This window comes from Hypanus sabinus, chromosome 19 (assembly GCF_030144855.1).
Source record: "Hypanus sabinus isolate sHypSab1 chromosome 19, sHypSab1.hap1, whole genome shotgun sequence".
Lineage (NCBI taxonomy): Eukaryota > Metazoa > Chordata > Chondrichthyes > Myliobatiformes > Dasyatidae > Hypanus > Hypanus sabinus.
The window spans coordinates 64373246-64394156 of NC_082724.1; the positions used below are offsets into that span (position 1 = coordinate 64373246).

The window sequence follows — 20911 nt, forward strand, 5'->3', positions numbered from 1 at the left end:
GCTCCTGTACCTCCTTCCTGATGGTATTAATGAAAAGAGGCCATCTCCTGGATGGTGAGGGTCCTTAATAATGGATGTCACTTTCTTGAGACATTGCCTTTTGAAGATGTCCTCAATGGTGGGGAGGTTAGTATACAGGATCAACTGTTTTCCTCCCACTAGCATGAATGCACAAAAACCATACCATATTACATGAAAATATTCCTGTCAAACCTTACCTGGTGGTCCTAGAAAGGCTTGGACAGGTGTTTTCAGTACTTGTCCTATCTAGTCAGAGCATACAGTAGCAGAAGAACTGCTCATATGATTGTTCTGAAGCTGTGTAGCCTTAATCTTATTTACCATCAGTATTATCATTGAATATGGCAGTGTCTTGATAAGAGCTTCATCAAATAAAATAACACTTACTATGAATGCAAATTATAGCGTATGTTTGGCCTTCCACCATCTCTTCCCTAAGCTGTTATTGGGAGTACTGTAGTATCTTATGGTGGATCGAGTTCATGTTAACAGTCCACTCTCATTCCAGCCTTCTAGTTTCCAGCGGGCTTTGATTCAACAAGTGGTCGGACCTTGCAAACCATGCAGTGACCCCAACCTCTCAGTTGCTGAAAAGGGTAAGGAAACATTTAACCATCAACCTGTACTGCTGCAAAATGAAAATGTGTTTATTCTGTCCAACCATAGAAAAAATCAGCTAATGAATAAATTTAATATTTCATTTAAAAAGAACGGGGAGTATTTATTGTAACTGCACTGGAACAAATTCTTACCTTTCCCCTTTGGAGTTTAAAATCATATACAGGTCCAAGTAGAACTGTCCCATTCTGTTACCTTTGCAATCTAACTTGCTCAGTTTCAAGCTGGTGAAGTCCCAAAGAGAGAGCTTGAACATCTGGAAATGGAAATGCATCAGATGGAGTATACTTGTCACAGTTTAAGCAGAGCAGTATGGTAAGCTGTGGTACATCTCAGAATCAACGCCTACGTCTTTATCCCTGCAAATTTCTAGATCCGTGATTTCTTATTTCAATTAATTTGATTATTAATCTTTTCTGAGTCATGCTTGATTGGTCTGAACTTGCCATTCTTAGATACCTTTCTAGCAGTACTTCAAAGGTTTTCCAAATTTGATCAATCTCCTCCAGAAGTTCTGCAGCTTCCATTTTTTGTACATTGGACCATTTATAACTACTCAACTAAACTACAAAAATTATTGCCTGATTCCCTCCATATTTGGTCATAAAACATTAATCACCCCTGAATTATTTATATTCATAGTGGATTCATCAAAGTTTCCCATATCAATAATGTCTTTATTGTTATCAGAATAAACATAACATAACAATTAGAATACTCACTGCCAGCCCGGTGATCTGTAGTAGGTTAGCTGGTATTAAGTTGGGTGGATTTTTCTCCAATTAGCAGATTCTATGTGATTCTACCGTATTATGCCCCCTCAACAAACTACCTCACAGATTTTGCTCAAATACATACTTTGACATAGACTTTGACATGGAATAGAATATTGAATGTTGTGAGGAAAACATTTGGGGCTAACTGTTCTAAAAGTGGATAAAATATCACCCCTAGCTGCAAGATTCATTCATTCATATGACATGGGTGATCTTGTTCTTGACCATCATTGCTCCTGGCAAATTTTTCTACAGAAGTGGTTTGCCATTGCCTTCTTCTGGGCAGTGTCTTCACAAGACGGGTGACCCCATCCATTATCAATACTCTTCAAAGATTGTCTGCTTGGCGTCAGTGGTTGCATAACCAGGACTTGTGATGTGCACCAGCTGCTCATAAGGCCACCCACCACCTGCTTCCATGGCTTCATGTGACCCCGATCGGGGAGCTAAGCAGATGTTACACCTTGCAGAGTAGCGGAGGGAAGGAGTGCCTTGCACCTCCTTTGGTAAAGACATGTCTCCACCTCACCACCCTATTCAAGAAATCCCAAGCTAAGAAGAAGTGTGGGAAGAAATCATAGATGAACTTACCTTCATCTCATACTTTCTGACTCATGCCAAAGGACTAGGAGACTGTTAATACGACACACACAAAATGCTGGTGGAACACAGCAGGCTAGGCAGCATCTATAGGGAGAAGCGATGTCGACGTTTCAGGCTGAGACCCTTCGTCAGGACTAACCGATAGGAAAGATAGTAAGAGATTTGGAAGTAGTGGGGGGAGGGGAAATGCGAAATGATAGGAGTAGACCGGAGGGGGTGGGATGAAGCTGAGAGCTGGAAAGGTGATTGGCGATATGGTACTCTTGTTTAAAAAGGAATGAGAGATCAACTGCATAATCAAGTATAGGCCAACCTGCATTAATCTTATATTCCTGAGTATCTTAATATCTAAAAACTCTTTCATTGTCAGGTCAGCCTAACTAAATTTGAGCAAATTAATGTAAAATATTTCAGGGTAAAATATAAATAAAGATTCCTAATCTATGGCCTTCGGGTCGAATCTCCTGGAATGGTCCATTGATATTCTCTCTGCCCAGCCTTGTGTGCGGGAGTATAGAACCTTACTCTACAATTACCCAGCACTATGAAGATAACGGAGGGAATGGCTGGCTCAGGGTTGTGCATGGACAGTCAGGGGGAATAAGAGAGAAATGCGCATCACGGGAGGATTTGTCTGGGGGTGATGAGCACATTCCTGCAGGAGATGGGGATATATGAGGGTGCACAGGCAGATGACCTGGAGGTTGCTCAGAACTGAGGAGGTGAGTAGAATGGTGGAGAATGTCAGTGTTGAAATAAATTTAAAGAAGGTACCGTCTGGAAGATGCCTTGGATTATCTGTGAGAGGAAATTTTTAACCAACATAGACTCTCAGTTCTGACCAGTTTGTTTCCTTCTGGCTTTTAATTGGATGGTAGAATTTTCTTCAAGTAGATTTTAAATAAGCACCAATTCACACCACATTTTTCTTCGTGCTCCATACTCACTTGCTGCTGCTTCTCCAGTAATGTATTTTCAACATTGGAGTCCCAATTTATCTAGCTCATTCTCCTGCTTTTAATAATGAGTCTTACCTGTGACAGGTTTTCAGAGGTCAGCCAGACTACATCATAATGTGCCCAGGGAATGAAAGATGATTAACTGGAAATTGAACCTCCTGTTTGCTTTGAGTATTGTGTTTCATATTGTTTAGAAAAGATGAGTCAACTAATACCCTGTAGATTTTTCTCAAGAATCTGCATTTAAGCATTGCATCACACTTGAAAGAACACCAAAGGAAGGAAAGTATTGTAGGAAACTGGACGAGCATCTGGAGATTTGGGCCACTGATCTGGAAACACAGCTGCAACTGAGAGCTTTATTTCAATTAATGAAGATGAGCATCTGTTAATGGTGTCATTGAATCAAGTGAACTGTTGTAAAACCATCTGATTCACTAATGTTCTTCAGGGAAGCAAATCTGCCATGCCCCATTCTAGACCCACCAATGTTGTTACTCACAGGCCTAACAAGCCAGTTACCTCTGGACCATTTATGGATGAAGACATAAATGTTGCCCTTGCCAGCAATGTTCACAATCCTGTGAACAGTTATATAAAAAAATGAATGGAGCAGTCATAGGTTATACAACCTCCCAAGCACACTATTATCCCATGAGATCATGACAAATCTAATCCTTTGCCTCAAATGTACTTTCTAGTCTGATCTCAATATTAATTCCCTTATAATCTAAAAATGTCCCTTTTCAAACTTTTCATCCACTGCACTCTTAGGCAGAGTGTTGCATCAGCTTTACAGTTATAAGGGAAAGTGCTGTAAGGTTGAAGAAAATTAGAAGAGTGGACCATGGGGTTGCCAGCTCCCACAGCATGCTGAAAGGGGAGGAAAGGGACAGACCTAAGGGACAGACAGAAAGGGAGGAAGTCTGTAAAGACAGAAATTGGTGGGGTAGATAGAGTTCTATCCCAGAAAGAGAGTGGAGGCAGAGCTACAGAAAACAAACAAGGTGTGGTCGTATTAACTTTGTTAACAACAGTGAAGTGGAAGCCACAGTTCAGGAAGAAAGATGAAATTTCAGGAGGCACAAGTATAGAAATTCTGTTACTGTTCAAGATTTCCCACATTTGCAGTTTCTCTGATAACCCCATATTCCCCTATCAAATTCCACCTACCTTTTTGCCTACTGTTTGAATCTGTCTCACAGCGTACCTTTGCCTCCCACAGTATAGACAAGGACATAAGAAATAGACAAAGAAAAAGGATATTGTCATTATTCCCTAAACAATGCAGTATAACAACCATTTTACATAGCATTTACATTGCATTTACATTGTATTAGATATTATAAGTAATCTACAGATGATTTAAAGTATACGGGAGGATGTGCATGGGTTATCGTGGATCGGGATTGAAAAAAATCGGAAGTTCTCTTACTAAGTAAGTCGGAACAGGTACATCCTGTATCATTTAGCGTCAGTTAGTCAAACGTTTTCTTAGTATATAGTATATATTTTACCTTTCTATGCACATAAAACACTTAAGAACGCATGCTTCAGCGCCGGGCTCGGGAACGGAAGTTCTCGGGACTCGGGACAAATCACTCCTGAGTGCACTGTCCACCAGACTGGGTTGATGTGGAGGATCAAAAACCCAATAATTAAACCACTGCGTTGTTTAGTAATAATTGTAGTTTTCATCGGGGCAGAGCCCTTCTCACTTTATCCTTTAAAATTGTTCCGATTGTTGACCGATGTAGCCTAACGCTTTTCCGACGATGGCATTTCACCTCTTTCCGATTGCTTTATTATTGCCACTTTATTTTCAATCGTGATCGTGATTATTTTCGCAAACAGAAGCACTGCAGATTCAGATCTCTACCTCCAGCTCCTAATGTCCACCGCACTGAGACAGGTTAAATAAGGTCTGGGGTTCCACTGGGTCCTAAGGTCCACTGCATTGAGACACGTTGAATAAGGGACTTGAGCATCCGCGAATTTTGGTATCCGCGAGGGTCCCGGAACCAATCCCTCACGGATAAGGAGAGCCGACTGTACTGAAGTTTCCCCTGCATCTGGATGGAGATATCCAAAGATTTTCCACTCTTGAAGTGAAGAAATTTCCTCTCGTGTGTACTGAATGACCAACTCTATTGTGAAACTGTGACCTTATTTCTAGACTATCCATCTAAGGGAAACATCATCTCTGCATCTACTCTGCCTGACTCTGTAAGAATGTGTGGACTGCTTTTATATGGGAACTAAAGAGTACAATAAATGTATAAATGTATTCAAAAAATGCTTTGCTGGAGGAAGGACATTGGTTCAGATGATTATAAACCACTGGGTTGAAAGGACCTGGTTGAGGGGGCCTTTTCTTCTTCTAAGACTTCTTGTAATTCAGGTACTGATTCTGAGCATAAACTGCTGATACTGCTTAAAGATAAACAATGAATTCCTGCAACACACACAAATGCTGGAGAAACTTAGCAGGGCAGGTGACATCTGTGGAGAGGAATAAACAGTCAACATTTCAGGCTTCATCAGTATTCCTGCTCTTCTTCTGCTAAGTTATAGCTAAGGTACAGCTAACTTTCTTATATGATTCAATAAAGGAGCTTCATTTTCCTACTTAACAAGTGATAATGAGACAATTCTTCTAGAGTCCAGAGAATATAGAGCTAGTCTTCTTAAACTCTCCTCACATGACAAATTCACCACACCTAAATCAAAGCTAGTGTAACACTTACCCAAAAGGCTGGTATATGTCTAGGGGAAACGGAGATCCAGCAACTCACCAACCCACCTCCTGTTCGCGCAGGTGCTGTGAGAATCGAGTTTATGCCTCGCGCCCGCCAACAGTATCAAACCCACAACAAATACCGTTATGAAATACACTTTAAAGAGTTTACTAAAATTAAAAGAGTATTAGGCAATACAATATATATATATAAGGAATAAAACAAAAGGCGCCAACTTATAAAAGTTCAGTCTATTTAGTGCACTCGTTGGAGCTCAATCAACGAACCAATCGACCCATCCGACCGCCACGCTGTCGCACCTGGGACCACCCCGGTGGTCTTATGAGCAGTCCAGCGCACGTCCACCTTCCTCAGCGTCTTCCTTCTGACTCCCCTCACACCAAAAACCCGTGAAAACCCCTCCCCCAAGCTCCCAGCCTCACAAGACACAATAACATTCCCCATTGGTTAACAAATGAATACAATTACCATATCAGCAAGTCTAAAGCGAAACAACGGTGAGAAACACTTATCCGACAAAGAAGCATTCCTACTTGTAACAAACCAAAGAAGCCATTTTGAGTAACATACACAGGACATTGTACACTAGTAAGCTTTCACAGCACTTTTAATCACGAGTATATTCTTGGTGGGTGAACAAGACCCATACACCATATTGCAAATACAGTCTCACTAGGGCCTTGAATATTTGCTAAATCTGCTCTTGTAATCAAATCCTTTTGGAATAAAGATCAGTACACCATTTGCCTTCCCAATTGCCTGCTTTGCTCATGTGTCTGCTGTCAGTGATTTATGTCCCAAGTCCCTCTGAACATCAACATCTTTCAGTCTCCCACCATTTAAAAAAAACATTTTCTAATGTTTCTACCAAAGTGATATGTTATATTCATCTGCCATTTCTGTTTCTATTCATTACCCTGTCTTTGGCTCCCTGATGTCATCCTGTCCCTCCTTATACCCTGCACTTTATATTTTGAAAAACTGAGATACATTGCACCTAATCCAATGTGTTCAGTAATGGTGATTGTGAACATGTGCTTCCCAATTTTATTTCCACTGCAATGCCTTAAAGTTGTCTGTCCTGAGCTTTGTTTGCTACTGAATTTCATTTCACTGTTTCACTATGTTTCAGCGGTGCCTGCTGCTCCTAGTTGCTGGAGTCTAGACAGTGGAACCAGAGATACAGTACCATTCTTGTCAGGACATGTGGGCACCATTATTGCGCCTCCAGTACCACCACGCACATTACCACCTGGTAAGTAGAAAAGTGAAGCTCCTTTAAATGGGGAAGCTTAAAAGGCTATAACTTAGCAAGACAGCAGCAGAGACATATCTAACCTTTTAACAATCTCTTTAGTTTATGCTTAAAATTAATACCTGAATTACAAGTCCTAGGATTGAAAAGGCCTTTATGCCCAGTCAAGTCATCTCAACGTACTGATTTTCAATCTTAAATCTTTTCTTTCTCGAGCAATACATTTTCTGAATCTATTTATTGCTCTTCGGGTTTACTAATAACTCCACAAGCCTGCTACTATTGGACTTAACTTTTCAATGTACTGTAAGATCTTTACTATATTAAATGAATTTAAATATTGTAGTTATGCCATAGACTATATGAGTTTTATTCAGTGATCTGAGGATACAAAAGATATTATATCTTCTTAAAGACACAAAAAGCTGGAATTCTTGAAGAGCCTTGAAAATCAAGCCATATGATATGCAATAACGTACCCATGAGTATGTGAATGACTGGAAGATGCAATCAGTCAGAATGCTACTGTAAATTAAAAATTTTTAAAAAAGCAACTGCAGATACTGGAAACCTAAAATAGAGAGTCGGGAAGAAAAGGAAACCTGTGAAGAAATAGTAATTACATTTTATTAAGTTACTGTTTAAAAATGCAGGAGTCCAGAGAAACCAGATCTGGGAAGTATGTTAAAAGAAAAATCTTTAATTGAACATAGTGTAACTGCTAGGAGAAAATAGGGCATTTAGGATAGTATATCTGGGGTTTTTAGGAACAAAATCAGTAAGCTAAAAGGGCAATGATTATCATGACAACAACAAAACATAGACAAAAGTTAAAGGCTGTAGAGATAAGAGAACTGTCATCGATCCAAAAATTCTTCTTTCAAGTACAGGAGTGAATGAGACATGCTCATTGTTAACTGTCGAAGATGGTAATGATAAGAGACCTTAATTGATTAATATAATTGATTAATATCATTAATTATTTTGAAATTGTCACCAATGCGCATTTTGTGGGTATGCAGAAAATGGCTTCTGGAGGAAGAGAGATGAAGTTATCATTTCAAATTCTGCTACAAGGAGATCAAGTTGTATGTCACCCTGCTTGGCTTTACACCATTTTAGCAATCTCCTTAGAGTTCAGCATCTGTGGCATCTCACTTTTTTGTTTTTTTTAGTAAATTCTGTACATGAGGCACAAAATAGGAAAATGATTACTGTGATGAAGACTGCAGAAAAGGTTTCTAAGATGTAGAGCAGCCTTTCTCAACCTTTTTGTCCAGGAGAAACTCTTGAAATAACTTTCAGGTCTCAGGGAACCCCTGCATAAAAGTTATTATTTCTACACCTCACCGTACATCAGCATGATCAGTAAGTTGTAGATTTAACAATCCAAAAATAATTGTCAGTGACCTTTTGAGTAGAGAATAAATTTTTAATCTTTCTTTAAAAAAACATATAAGCTTGGCTTACCTTTCTTGAAATTAATCTCTTTCTTTCCCTTTCATAAATTTTAAAAACTCATAAAGTAAACATAATAAATTTCTCATTTCTGGGTTGAATTTGAGATAAGCACACAGAGATTTCACTTTCAACTGAAATGAGACAATTTCTATCCTTGCTCTTGATGCTTGTTAAACAAGAAAATGGTGCATGGAGTGACTGAGGAGAACCCAAGTGCAGGACACAGGCATGGAGGTTGAGTTGGGGTTGCTGGCATAGGCGTGAACATTGAACAGCAAACAGGAGGATTCTTGACACAGAGATAGGGTTTTCATGGAATATCTTGAAACTGGAGCTGAACTTAGAACTAACAGTCCTTGGCAGTCAGGAAACAACGAACTGGCAACCAGAGGTTGTGATGCCAGGGTTATTATACAGCAGTTCTTGATGGAGACCAGGTGTGCTGTCATCAAGCGAATTAACAGTAGATGGGAAATTAACAATTGGAATCAAGGTGTAATCAACGGAGATTAGGGGCAAGATAGGGGATTAACAATCAGGGTCATGACAGAAAAAGCTTGCTCACAAGTGTAAGATATTGAAAACTGCAGCAAAATGTCCATTGCTTTCCTATGAATGGCAGCATACCTTTCTTTCACAGAAATCCAGAATGTGTCCCGGGGAGGTCAGTAAATCTCATCGTGTGTGCACGATCAGAGAGCAGCTCACGAAGTTCTTCCTTTTCTCTCAAAATCGAGTTCTCAGGCTGAGCAGAAGATTCAGAGAAAGAGTCCCTCCCCCAGTCACACACTTATAGTATGTTGAATGGGAGGAAAAATACTGTTCAATTTTGATCTCTAGTTCTTCCAGGTGGTTGTCAATAAGACTCAAGATTTTCTGATGTCCTTCATCACTCTCAAGGCCAAGCAGCAGTGGAAAAAAATCAAGATTTCCTTTTGCAACATGATTTTTCCAAAGATTCCATTTCTTTTTAAATCCAAGAATCTTATCATTTGAATCTTATCATTTCTCCAGGGCCTTGCAGAGACTTGTTCAACTGGTTCATATTATGAAAAATGGCTGTTAAATAGGCTAGTTTCTATAACCATTCTTCATCTTCAAAGCACTCAACAAAATCTGGCCTACTATTTGTTTTGGAAGTACTCCTGTAATTCACCTTTCAGCTCAAACACCCTGCTGAGGACTCTTCCTCTGCTCAGTCACCGGATGTAGCAGGAGACTGGTCAACTCTTTGTCCATGTTTTCACACAGTTTTTTCAACATTTTCGAATGAAGTGGTCTTAAAGCTTCTAAATAACTTGCTTTTGGATCCTTTTTATTAACTGTGACTTCATTTTCAAAAGCTTTAATCTATTTGTTTGAAGATTCCAATAGTCGTTTAAAATAATCAGCACTTTTACGTGTCACATGGCTGTGATTTGTAGTTCAGTGTCTTTTCAATTTTCCTGCAGCCATTGCTGCATTTGTACGTTGTTTGCCACAATGGAAAGGACAGCCTGGATCCCCTGTCCATTGAAAAGTAGCTTCCATTGTAAAGACAGAGTTTTTTTGTGTCCGTTGTTGCACTAGTGCAGTGAAATTACTCAGAAGACTGTAATTCTTCATCATTAACCTTATCAGAATTGTTCGTAGGCCTAGGCCTAGAATCCCCCTCGTCCATCACACGTCTCCTCTTCAAAAATCACTACACTGGGCTATTTTTAAAATGAAAAATTCCCTCCAATTTCTGCTTCACTAGTAGTTTGTTCGTTCCCAGTCTGTGCATGTCAGGGGAAGCTCAGGGAGGTAAATCAAGGGGGTGAGGCTAACATCACAGCCCAAGTTGGATGAGTCAATTCACTGCTCAGAAAACGCACTTCATGCTCAATAGCTTACCATCCTCCCCTCCGCGCAATACAACACGCACCATTTATCAATGTATTCAACTAAATAAACACTGTGCACTGCCATACTGGTCTGAGAGACCTCTAACGAGATTGCTAACAGGACTGCTCAGTCACTGCCCACCACAGCGAGCCACAAGCATCACGCATTGTGCGAAATTCAAAAAACAATGTTTTTTTTATCACAATCTCTCACAGAACCCATAGCAACCCTAGGTTTCCACAGAACCATGGTTGAGAAACCCTGATATAGAGAATTATTAAATAGAGCAGATATCTGCGGAAATTTACCATACATAAGAAACATATATCAAAAGTAAAAGTTTTAAATAAACCTTCAAAAATGAAAAGTCAACAAAAATCAACGTTCTACATCCCAGATTTTCAAAGTGAACTACAGATCAAGTATTAATCTAAATCTTCATTATATTTTGTATTTTGTCTGCAATTGGTAAATGTATTCAGTTTTTGATATCCTAATTCAGGAAGAAAGATTCAGAAGAGATTTAGTAGGATTATAATATGATTAACAGCCAGAAATTATAGAGCCAGTAAGAAACTAAGATAAAGATTTGAAGAAATTTCTGTGAGGGTGTTCACGACCTAATAATCTGATTAGAAACAGTGAGGAAATCAGGCATTAAAAATGTTTTTTTTTTAAATGGCTTGGAAAAATTATATAGTTAGTGGGATAACTGTCGAAAGGAGCAAATGGAGTTTCCATGGCCAGTGTAACCGTTTCTTAATTTGCCATGATGGAGAAGATACTACTGTATGTTGGCAGTGATGATTGTAGTTATTTTTAATATTAGCAAATTTTCCTCATTTATTTCCCAGGTCATTTCTCTATGAATTTTGATGCCTTCCATCATCAAACCAGTGATATACCACCTGCCCTACCTGCACGAACCCTACGTAAGGTAATTGTCCCAAAATTAGTCATAGTTGTACAGTGCAGAAACAAAGCCTTCAGCCCACCACACCCATTGTTACATAAAATAATTATGTATAAGAATGAGACCAACCTTCCACCAAAATACTTTTGAAACCTCTCTTGTTGTGTAAGTATACTTAAGTATGTGGTCAGAGAAGCATCAATATGCCCACGTGATGGGTACAACTTTATGTTTTAGATGTCAAGAAAGTCTTTCAATCTATGCAGTATCCTTCACAATCCAGGTTATCCTTAAGCGAATCTTTCTGAAAGATCTCACTGTTGAAATGCAAAGAACTAACATCAGCTGTATCACACACAGCAAAGTCCTCACAGCAATGTGATAATAGCCAGAAAATCTATTCTAGCATTGTCAGAGAAGTGATAACTATTGGCCAGAATAGCAGGAGCACATCCTTTTTTTAATAATAGTGAGTGGGACCTTTTGTATTCAGATACCTGATGTTTTGTGTTTCTGACCTATCTACATGTTCCATCCCTGGAATGAGGTAAATGTGGTGATCTAAGTTGGGGTACTGTTAGGGCAGCTGCAGTGGGCATCAGCGGATAGGGAAGGTATTCTCAAGGGTGTTGTCCTTGGTATCCAATTACTCTTCTCTTGGAGCAGAGAGCAACATGTTAGCTTATAGTATTGCCCATGGCTGAATAATCTGCTATCCCACAATCAGTTTTTTAATCACTCTGTGATGATCAGTCATCCCTTTCTTCAAATATTCCATCAGAACAAAGCTATTGCAAGATGAAATTTCTTTGGGCTTAAAAAAATGAAAAAGTTAACCTTTTCTTCTTGTTCCCCACCCTCTTCCTACAGTCTTCACTGCATCCTATACCTGCATCACCTACCAGCCCCCATTCGGGTCTTGATGGCAGCAACTCCACTTTGTCTGGCAGTGCAAGCAGTGGAGTGTCCTCTCTGAGTGAAAGCAACTTCGGCCAGTCGATTGAGCCACCACGTGCTGACACTATAGACTCTGTCCCCGGTCAGATCTGGAACCCAGACGAAGATGGGGAGTCCCCTTACATACCAGTGAGGTACAGCCTGTCCGAGCCAGACGTCATTGATTCAGTCAAACCCCACCCATGCCGCAGCCACTCAGCTCCCACAGGGGTCATTCCTAAGGAAGCTCTGGAGACCCCAGTCTTGCCCCCAAAACCATATCATCCCAGGCCTGCATACACAGACAATGAAGAAATACTTGAAGAAGGGAGCAGGCCAAAGAGTTTCACATGCAAACTATCTCAATCTGGCCTAAGTGGTAAAGATGACCAGGCCAAGGTACCATGGGAACATAGCATCAATCAAGAATAAGTGACAATGGGTTCTGAAGATCAAGATGTTCACTAGTTCATCTTACAGGTGGCAGCCACCTCTGTTTAATGTAAACAGACAACATTTCTTTGAGAAAATAACTGCTTTGATTCAGAGAAAGGAAGTCTTTCTGTTTAGGACCTGGCTGTTCGATGATTGCATTTATAGTTAAGGAATATTGAAGTGTGTTGAAGAGAATTCAAACCTTCAAACCCAAATTCAGAATAGTTTCTGTCACAACATGCATTTCACTTTGATTATTGGAAAGTAAAGGGGAATTAACAAGGATTCAAAACTTTAAATATTATTTGTCATTTCATTAAGTGCCCTCTAATTACCTCCATTTTGGTTACTCGTGTGTGTGTGTGTCTGTGTGTATTCTAATTTGCTATTTTACAGTCTAACGTTCAAAAAATATTTATATTTCTGTGTTCAGTCTTCCATCCATGGCACTTCACTTTTGCTAATAATGGTGTCAAATTATGCCACTAAGGTCTCATACTTGCATTCCTAAAAGGTAAAAGAATACCATCTGAAATAGTGTATCGGAGTGTATCAACATGATAAAACTGTTGAGTTCAGAAGTGGTACATCCACAGTTAGCATAGAATTCACATAAATGTGCTTTAGTGCTGAATAATTTAAAATGAAGATCAATTAATTTTCTAGAATTAAGAAATTGGCAGTTCTTTAACTTTTCAGGGTTTTTTTTTTATTACTGGCTCCTGTGGGTTATTTAGATTTATATAAAATTGGGAGGATACTATGCCAACCATTGAGTCCCTTCTGAATGACAAATTACAACATTCTAACAAAACAGACCATATAAAATGCAATAATAAAGTGCATTATTTTTTTTCTAAACTACTTTGCAATGAGTTCTTATTATCTCCAGCCCTGCACCAATTTGATTAAATTTTCTGTAGCCCAACATCATTTTCTAGAAGAATTCATATCAGAGATCCACCAATTTGTATTCCTGTAACAGTAGCCCAGTATCCTAGCACTTCAGAGGAAGGTCCCAGTAATAGCTAACTATGTAAAGAGAGCTCCTTGGGGCATTGAAAGGCAGCTTCTTTTGGGATGAAGACAAAGCTGGCACAAAGAAAAAGGCAAATGCTTTTGGTATTAATTTCCTGTCAAACAGTCTTTACATATTCCCTTCAAGTTCTAGACACCAATATTTAAATACAATCAAACTGAGAATCAGGTTTAATATCACTGATGTATGTTGTGAAATTTGTTGTCTTGTGGCAATATATAAAAATATACAATAAATTACAATATCTATAACTAAAGCGAACCTTCATCTACACACTTGGTTATGTTGGATTAGGGTCTAAATTGTCATTTTCAAGTCAAGTCACTTTTATTGTCATTTCAACCATAACTGCTGGTACAGTACACAGTAAAAATGAGACAACGTTTTTCAGGACCATGGTGTTACATGACACAGTACAAAAACTAGACTGAACTAAGTTAAAAAAAAACAACATGGAGAAAGCTACACTAGACTACAGACCTACACACACTTTTGTTCTAGTTTAACTTTCTTTATGCTTGTTTATATGTTTCTATGATCACCTGTTTGTGGATTTTGTGTTATTTCTGTATTTTTGTAGTTTTTATGTATTGCACTGCAGCAGTACAGTGCAATACATTAAAAAACTGTAAAATACAATAAGAAGTACATTTTAAAAATAAATAAGTAGAGAAAAAAGAGATCAAAGATAGTGAGGTAGTGTTCATGGGTTGGTTTATTGTCCATTCAGAAATCTTGTGGCAGAGAGACGAAGCTGTTCCTAAAAAATATTATGTACATTTAAAATATACATAATTTCTGTGCTGTTTATCTCCATCTAGATCAGATACTTAGACAAACTATTTTTGTTCCCCTGAACAGGCTATGGCATTTGAGTTAAATTTAAATGCTAATGAAGAAAGCTTAGCACAGATTCCAGTATTCCCATAGTACCTGAGTGATGTGGATATTTTCCATATCAGAATTGCTGATATAGTGGGTCAGCAGGTAACCCCATATACTGTATTTGTAGTAATGACTTTGAACTCCCCAGGTAAACAAAAGGAACAAGAAGGGTAATTTCATTTTTTTGTCTGGTGACGTTAGTGAGTAAAGCTGTTCATTGTGTGGATGCCAGCAAAATTGTTTTCAAAATAGGTTTACAATCTCCTTATAACAGGTCAAAACTACACAACTGTATTTCTTTCTTCAACTCACTAATTTTACCTGCAGACAGAGACCTGTTCAGAACAAACTAGTATTAATAATAAACTAAGAAGGTTACTAAAACCTCCATCAAAATCTTCTTTTAATAAAGTGAACTGATTTTTGTGACAGAGAAATAGTATTTATGCAACAGTTTGATTTTTCCTGATGCAGATTAATAGCTGCCACTAAATCTGTGGATGCTTCTTAGCAGGTGAGTACACTGAGTTGATTAATACCAAGCTGTCCTGTGCTCACTTCTGTTGTTGATATTAATAAGAACTAGAGCAGCATTACGAGTGTTACATTTGATTAGTGGGACTATGTGGTTGAAATAGGTTAGAGCACCTGCTTTCTACCTGCAAACCCAGTTGTGAGGTCTGTAACAGGAGCAATTGCTTTTGGGTTCTGTTAAATTCTAATCCTGCCAAATTTGAGATTGAATTCTTCAAGTAGTCATAAGCCTTTCAATCAAACTGTTCCTATATATCACATGACTGGGGATAATTAGTCAGGCCGGTTTGTCTGGTGTGAGAAATGGAAGAATATCACACTTAGAGTGTGAAATACTTCTTTGATGTTAAGGACCTTTCCTGAAGCACTGTAAAATTAGCACTGACTCTGCAGTGCCTTATTCTGAGAAGCTGATGCTAACATTGGATGCTTGAAAATGGAATTGTACCATTTAACACCTCTCACTTTATCATAAACTCTGAAATGATTGTCTTATTCCAGTTACTGATTCTTGCGCCTCATCACAGACAATGCTTTGTTCGTCGAAGGCATTAGTGACAGATTATTCCATATACATCCCTGCATGTTCACATTCTCCTGTAGACACTCCCTCTTCTAGCTGCAGCCCTCTAAATGTGATTGTAAGAAGCCTATCACCACTCTGACAGGATTAACACACTCAGAGAGCATGAGTTTGAGTGTGAGTGAATCCCTGGCCCTTCCTAACATGTACTTCAACAACTCACCCAGCAAGGCATTTCCTAATCACACTCTCAGGAGTCTAGAACTGATCTTTCTGCCCAAGTTAAGCTGATGATCAAAACGTATTAGGAAACTATAGGTGCAGGTGAATATTGTTTTTATTCAGTCCTATGCTTATCATATTAAATTATGTAGGGGTAGAAATTAATATCTATTACCATTTTATTTGTCCCATTTAGGGACATTTTGTACAGTTGGTACAGTTTCAGGGTACTCTGCAACCAGTTTACTGTAATTTCAAAACTTTGACTATTGATCCTATTTTCATTTAATTTGGTTTTGAAATGGTCCTCACACTATGCACAGAGAGACTTGCATACAATGGTGATAAGTCCTCCTTGTTCCTGCTGCACTTGCAACAGACACTTCACATTCTCATCTATATCCAGTTGTGTGGAAATTAGAATTAGTTTTCCTAAACTATCAGCTCCAATACATGAAGATGAATTGCATTTTAATACCCTTTCCCTACAAATCACAACATGACAGAAGCAAAGATACAACATAAATACTTCATAGCAGTTTGAGACCTTCCAAGACAGATTTGGACTGTTTACTGTGGAATAACTAGAGCCGTTTCAGAGAAATCGTTCAAGAAGTGGGGATTATACAGGTATTTTACACTATCCCTACTAACACCAGAGCTTAAGATTTTCTGATCTACTGGGGCATAGGATATTGTAAAGTGTGCATTTGAGAGTGAATTGTAAATAAAACATAATTAAAAAAATCAGAAAGGCAAATTTCAATATTATCAAAGAGAAGAACTAAAATTTGATATGAACCATAAGTTTAAAATAAAGAATTACAACTCATCATTGCCAAACTACTGATAAATACTATCATTTACCTTGGGGTGAAAGACAGAGAGGGCTGTTAACTGAAATCTTCAAATATATTACAACATCCACCCAGTATCAGAATTCTATTTAGCAACTGGTGTGGCCCAAGTAAAATATGACAAAGCTAACTGGAGTAGAGAAAAGCTGTTGAACTCTTTCATCCTATTCCTCAATGATGCAGAGAACAAGCACATCCACTAACCATGTACATTCAGAGCAGTCACCAACCCCACCTATTTTTTTTGTTTGTTTTTTATTTGGGATGGTGGTAGGACAGAAAAACTGATCTTTTACAAAAATACTAATTTAATTTTTTAAACTTATTTTTGCTCAAACTTGTTTCTAGTGTGCCCATCAAAGTCAAGAATTCCATTGAGATTTTTGTGAAAAAGAAAATGAAATGTGAAAAGACTCTGTAAAATAATAAATTTGATGTATAACAACAGTAACATGCCTCGTAAAAGGCAGTTACTTAATATTTACCCAGCTATTGCGGTGCTTTCTTCGCAGTACACAAGCTATGGAGTGTGTTCTGTAACTAAAGCATGCCAAATGTATTTTTGTGAGCCTTGTAATTTACAGTCCTGTTTTCTGTACAGCAATGTTTCAAATGATGGAGTTTAAACTACCTGTTGTCACCATGGGTTTCTCTGATTTTAAACCCATTGCGTTACCACACAGTGATGTAAAGCTGTTTCCCCCTTCCCCTTCCAAAATTATGTCCGCTTTTATTGAACCATGTTAGTGCTGAGTAATCCTGGTCCTTGTACAAATCTTCCCTTCTCAATGCTGTGTATTTATGAACTTTACAAAGTGGATAAAGAAAGAGACCTCTGATGAAGTGCGGGCCTTGTATTGTGAGGGATTTATCTCAACACTGAATTCCCATTCTGATGATCTTCACTATGCATCCATAATGGTGGATACTTGAGCGGAAAGGTCGGTAACTAACTGCTGTAGCAGGCTTGGGAAAGCAAGGCTGGAGCTGGAAACCTCTGCTTCAGCACAGATCAGTCTCTGCCAACCAAAATAATCCAAGCAACAGATAGCCAATGGGTGTAACAGAATGACACGTTCATTCTACTCTCAGTCAACTTTTTGAGGGGATTTATGGAGGATTTTTAAAGCCAAGTTGGTTTTATATTTGCGTGAACAAGATAGAGGTTTAAAAAAAGCAGATGATCAAAATGATAATTGAACTTTTGTCAGGCCCATGGTTAGGTTCAGTTCAGCTCCATTTTTTTGTGTACTAAATAGGACTGCCCTTTACCATTTTTGTAAGGGGAACAGCAAGGAAACATTAGTGAACGTACATAGTGAGATTTTACTGTATATATTGTGTTAGCATGTCAGAATATGTGATGTGAATTTTAGATGTAAATACTTCCAGTTAGTTTTCCTATTCACCAAATTGCTGTTATGTGTAATTCCTTAATGCCTAAAATTAAAGCCTTGATTTAACCAATAATTCTGTGTATCTCTTTTGTGTTCAATGCCAAATTTCTTCTCCACGCAGCTGAAGAATTGAAGGGGAAAGCACAGTTGGCAAACAACTGGCTCCAAATTCAAACCAGCTGCAACATAAGTAAGAGTAGGCTCAATGCTCAATGATAGACAACGTAAAGTTATTTCTTTCTGTTCAATGATATGACTAATGTTTTGGGATCATGTAAGTTTTTTTCTCTTCTATGAAATAGAACAAGATCAGGCACTACAGATTAAATTAGTAATTAAATGCCTAACTAACCTAACCTCTTCTGCCTAGACAAAGCCATACGCACCGTTCTCTGCATATTCATGTACCTGTCTAAGAGTCTCTTAAACACTTCTATCGTATCTGCCTTTGTCGGTACATTCCAGGCACCCACCATTCTGTGTGACAAATAAAACTTTATCCACACATTTCCTTAGAACTTAACCCTTCCCAGTTTAAATTCATGCCTTAAATATTAAACATTTTGACCCTGGGAAAAAGATAATGACTGTCTACTCTGTCTATACCTCTCATAATATTATAAGCCTTTATCAGGTCTCCCCTCAGCTTCTGCCACTCCAAAGAAAACAACCCAAGTTTGTCCAGACTCTCCTTATAACACATACCCTCTAATTAGCCAGCATCCTTGTAAACCTCTTTTGCAACCCCTCCAAAGCCTCCACATCCTTGGGGCAACCAGAATTGAATGTAGATGAGACCTAACCAGAGTTTTTATCAAGTTGCAATATAATGTCCTGACTCTAGAACTCAGTGCCTCAACTGATAAAAGCAAGCATGCCAAACACTTTTTTTAACAAACTATATCAACTTGTCTAGCCACTATCAGAGAGCTATGAACTTAGACCGCTAGATCCCTGTGGACATCAGTGCTGTTAATGATCCTGTCATTGATTGTATACTATCCCTAAAAAATTTGATCTCCCAAAGCGCAACACCTCATATGTGCTGGATTGAATTTCATCTGTTATCTCTCCACTCGTATCACCAACTAATTTGTATCCTTTCGTAATCTTATATGCTAACCACTGCACCACCAACTGTGGTTAGAAATTAACGTTACTGAGCCAGTTCAACTGTGGAGCCAGTTTGAACTTCAATAAATAGATCATAAGGCATATGAGCAGAATTAGGCCTTTTGATCCATCAAGGCTGCTCTGCCATTCCATCTTGGCAGATTTATTATTCCTCTCAAACTTGCCTTTTCCCCGTAAGGTTTAATTAATCAAGAACCTGTCAACCTCCACCTTAACTGTACTCAATGATTTGGCCTCCACAGCTGTCTGTGGCAATGAATTCCACAGATTCATCACTTACAGCTACTTCTTTGTTCCCTATTACCCTCCCTCCAGCATTATTTTCCAGCTGTCTGATATCCACACTTGCCTTTTGATATCCTGTTTTATATTACTGGCTTCATATTTCATCTTTTCTTTACTTACTTCTTTATTAATTGCCTTCTGTTGGCTTTTAAAACATGCCCAATCCTCCAACTTCCCACTAATTTTTGCTTTTTTGTGCTCTCTCTTTTGCTTTTATGTTATTTTTGACTTCCCTTCTCAGCCACTGTTGCCTCATCTTCTCTTGACAATACTTCTATCCTGCACCTTCTGATTTGCTCCCAGAAACTCCAACCATTGGAGTTCTATCATCATCTCTGTTAGTGTCTCCTTCTAATCAACTTTGGCCAGCTCCTCTCTCATGCTTCTGTCCCTTTACTCCACTGTAATACTGATACATCCGACTTCAGTTTCTCCGCCTCAAACTGCAGTGTGTATCTATCATATTATGATCACTGTCTCCTAAGGGTTCCTTTACCTTAAGACCCCTAATGCAATCTGTTTCACTATAAAACCCAATCCAGAGTTGCCCTTTCCCTGTTGGGCTCAGACGTAAGCTGCTCTAAAAAGCCGTCTTGTGAACATTCTACAAATTGCCTCTCCTGGGATACAACGTCAACCAGATTTCCCAATCTACTTACATACTGATTATTGTAAGACTGCCTTTTTAACATCCTTTCTATCTCCCATTATAATTTGGATCCCACCTCCCAGCTACTGTTCAAAAGCCAGTATATAACTCCCATCAAAGTCTTTTTACCCATCCTGTTTTTTAATTCCACCCACAAAGATTCTACATCTTAAAACCCTATGTCACCTCTTCTAAGGATTTGATCTCACCTTTTACCAACAGAGCCACACAGTCTCTCTGCCTACCTGCCTGTTCTTTCAATACAATATGCATTCTTGTATGTTAAGCTCCCAACTATGATCTTCTTTCAGCCACAACTCACTGATGCCCACAACATCATACCTGCCAATTTCTTACTACAAGATCATCTACCTTGATTCCGTATACTGCTTGTATTCAAATATAGCACCTTCAGTCCTGTGTTCATCACCCTTTTCAATTTTGCCCCTGTGTTACCAGAAGTTAATTATTTATCCTTTTCTGGAAACATAAGTCACCTCTCCTGCACACTGCTTCCCTTTTGCTTTATCCTCACTTTTCCAAAGTGTTGAACCTACTCTTTGAAAACACACTTCAATTCATCCCACTGACTGCAATTTTACGCTACCATCTGTCTAATCTTCCTCACAGTCTCACTACACACTCCATCAACTTGTATATCAACTGCCCCATCCTCTACCCTATAACTTCAGTTCCCATTCCTTTGCCAGATTAGTTTAACCCTTCCCAACAACTCTAGCAAACCTGTTCACCAAGACATCAGTCTGCCTCAAGTTCAGGTGTA

General features: G+C 38.7%; 1 protein-coding gene across 1 annotated transcript in view; it reads left to right on the forward strand.

The window, feature by feature from the left end:
* Positions 1–18120, forward strand: part of dock3 (dedicator of cytokinesis 3) — a 964109-nt gene extending 945989 nt beyond the window's left edge. The window contains exons 50-53 of the mRNA XM_059944552.1: positions 530–617; positions 6869–6991; positions 11173–11255; positions 12102–18120. Of these exons, the coding sequence (XP_059800535.1) occupies positions 530–617; positions 6869–6991; positions 11173–11255; positions 12102–12599 (792 nt within the window). The 3' untranslated portion in view covers positions 12600–18120. The remainder of the gene's footprint in view (positions 1–529; positions 618–6868; positions 6992–11172; positions 11256–12101) is intronic.
* Positions 18121–20911: the final 2791 nt, after the last annotated feature.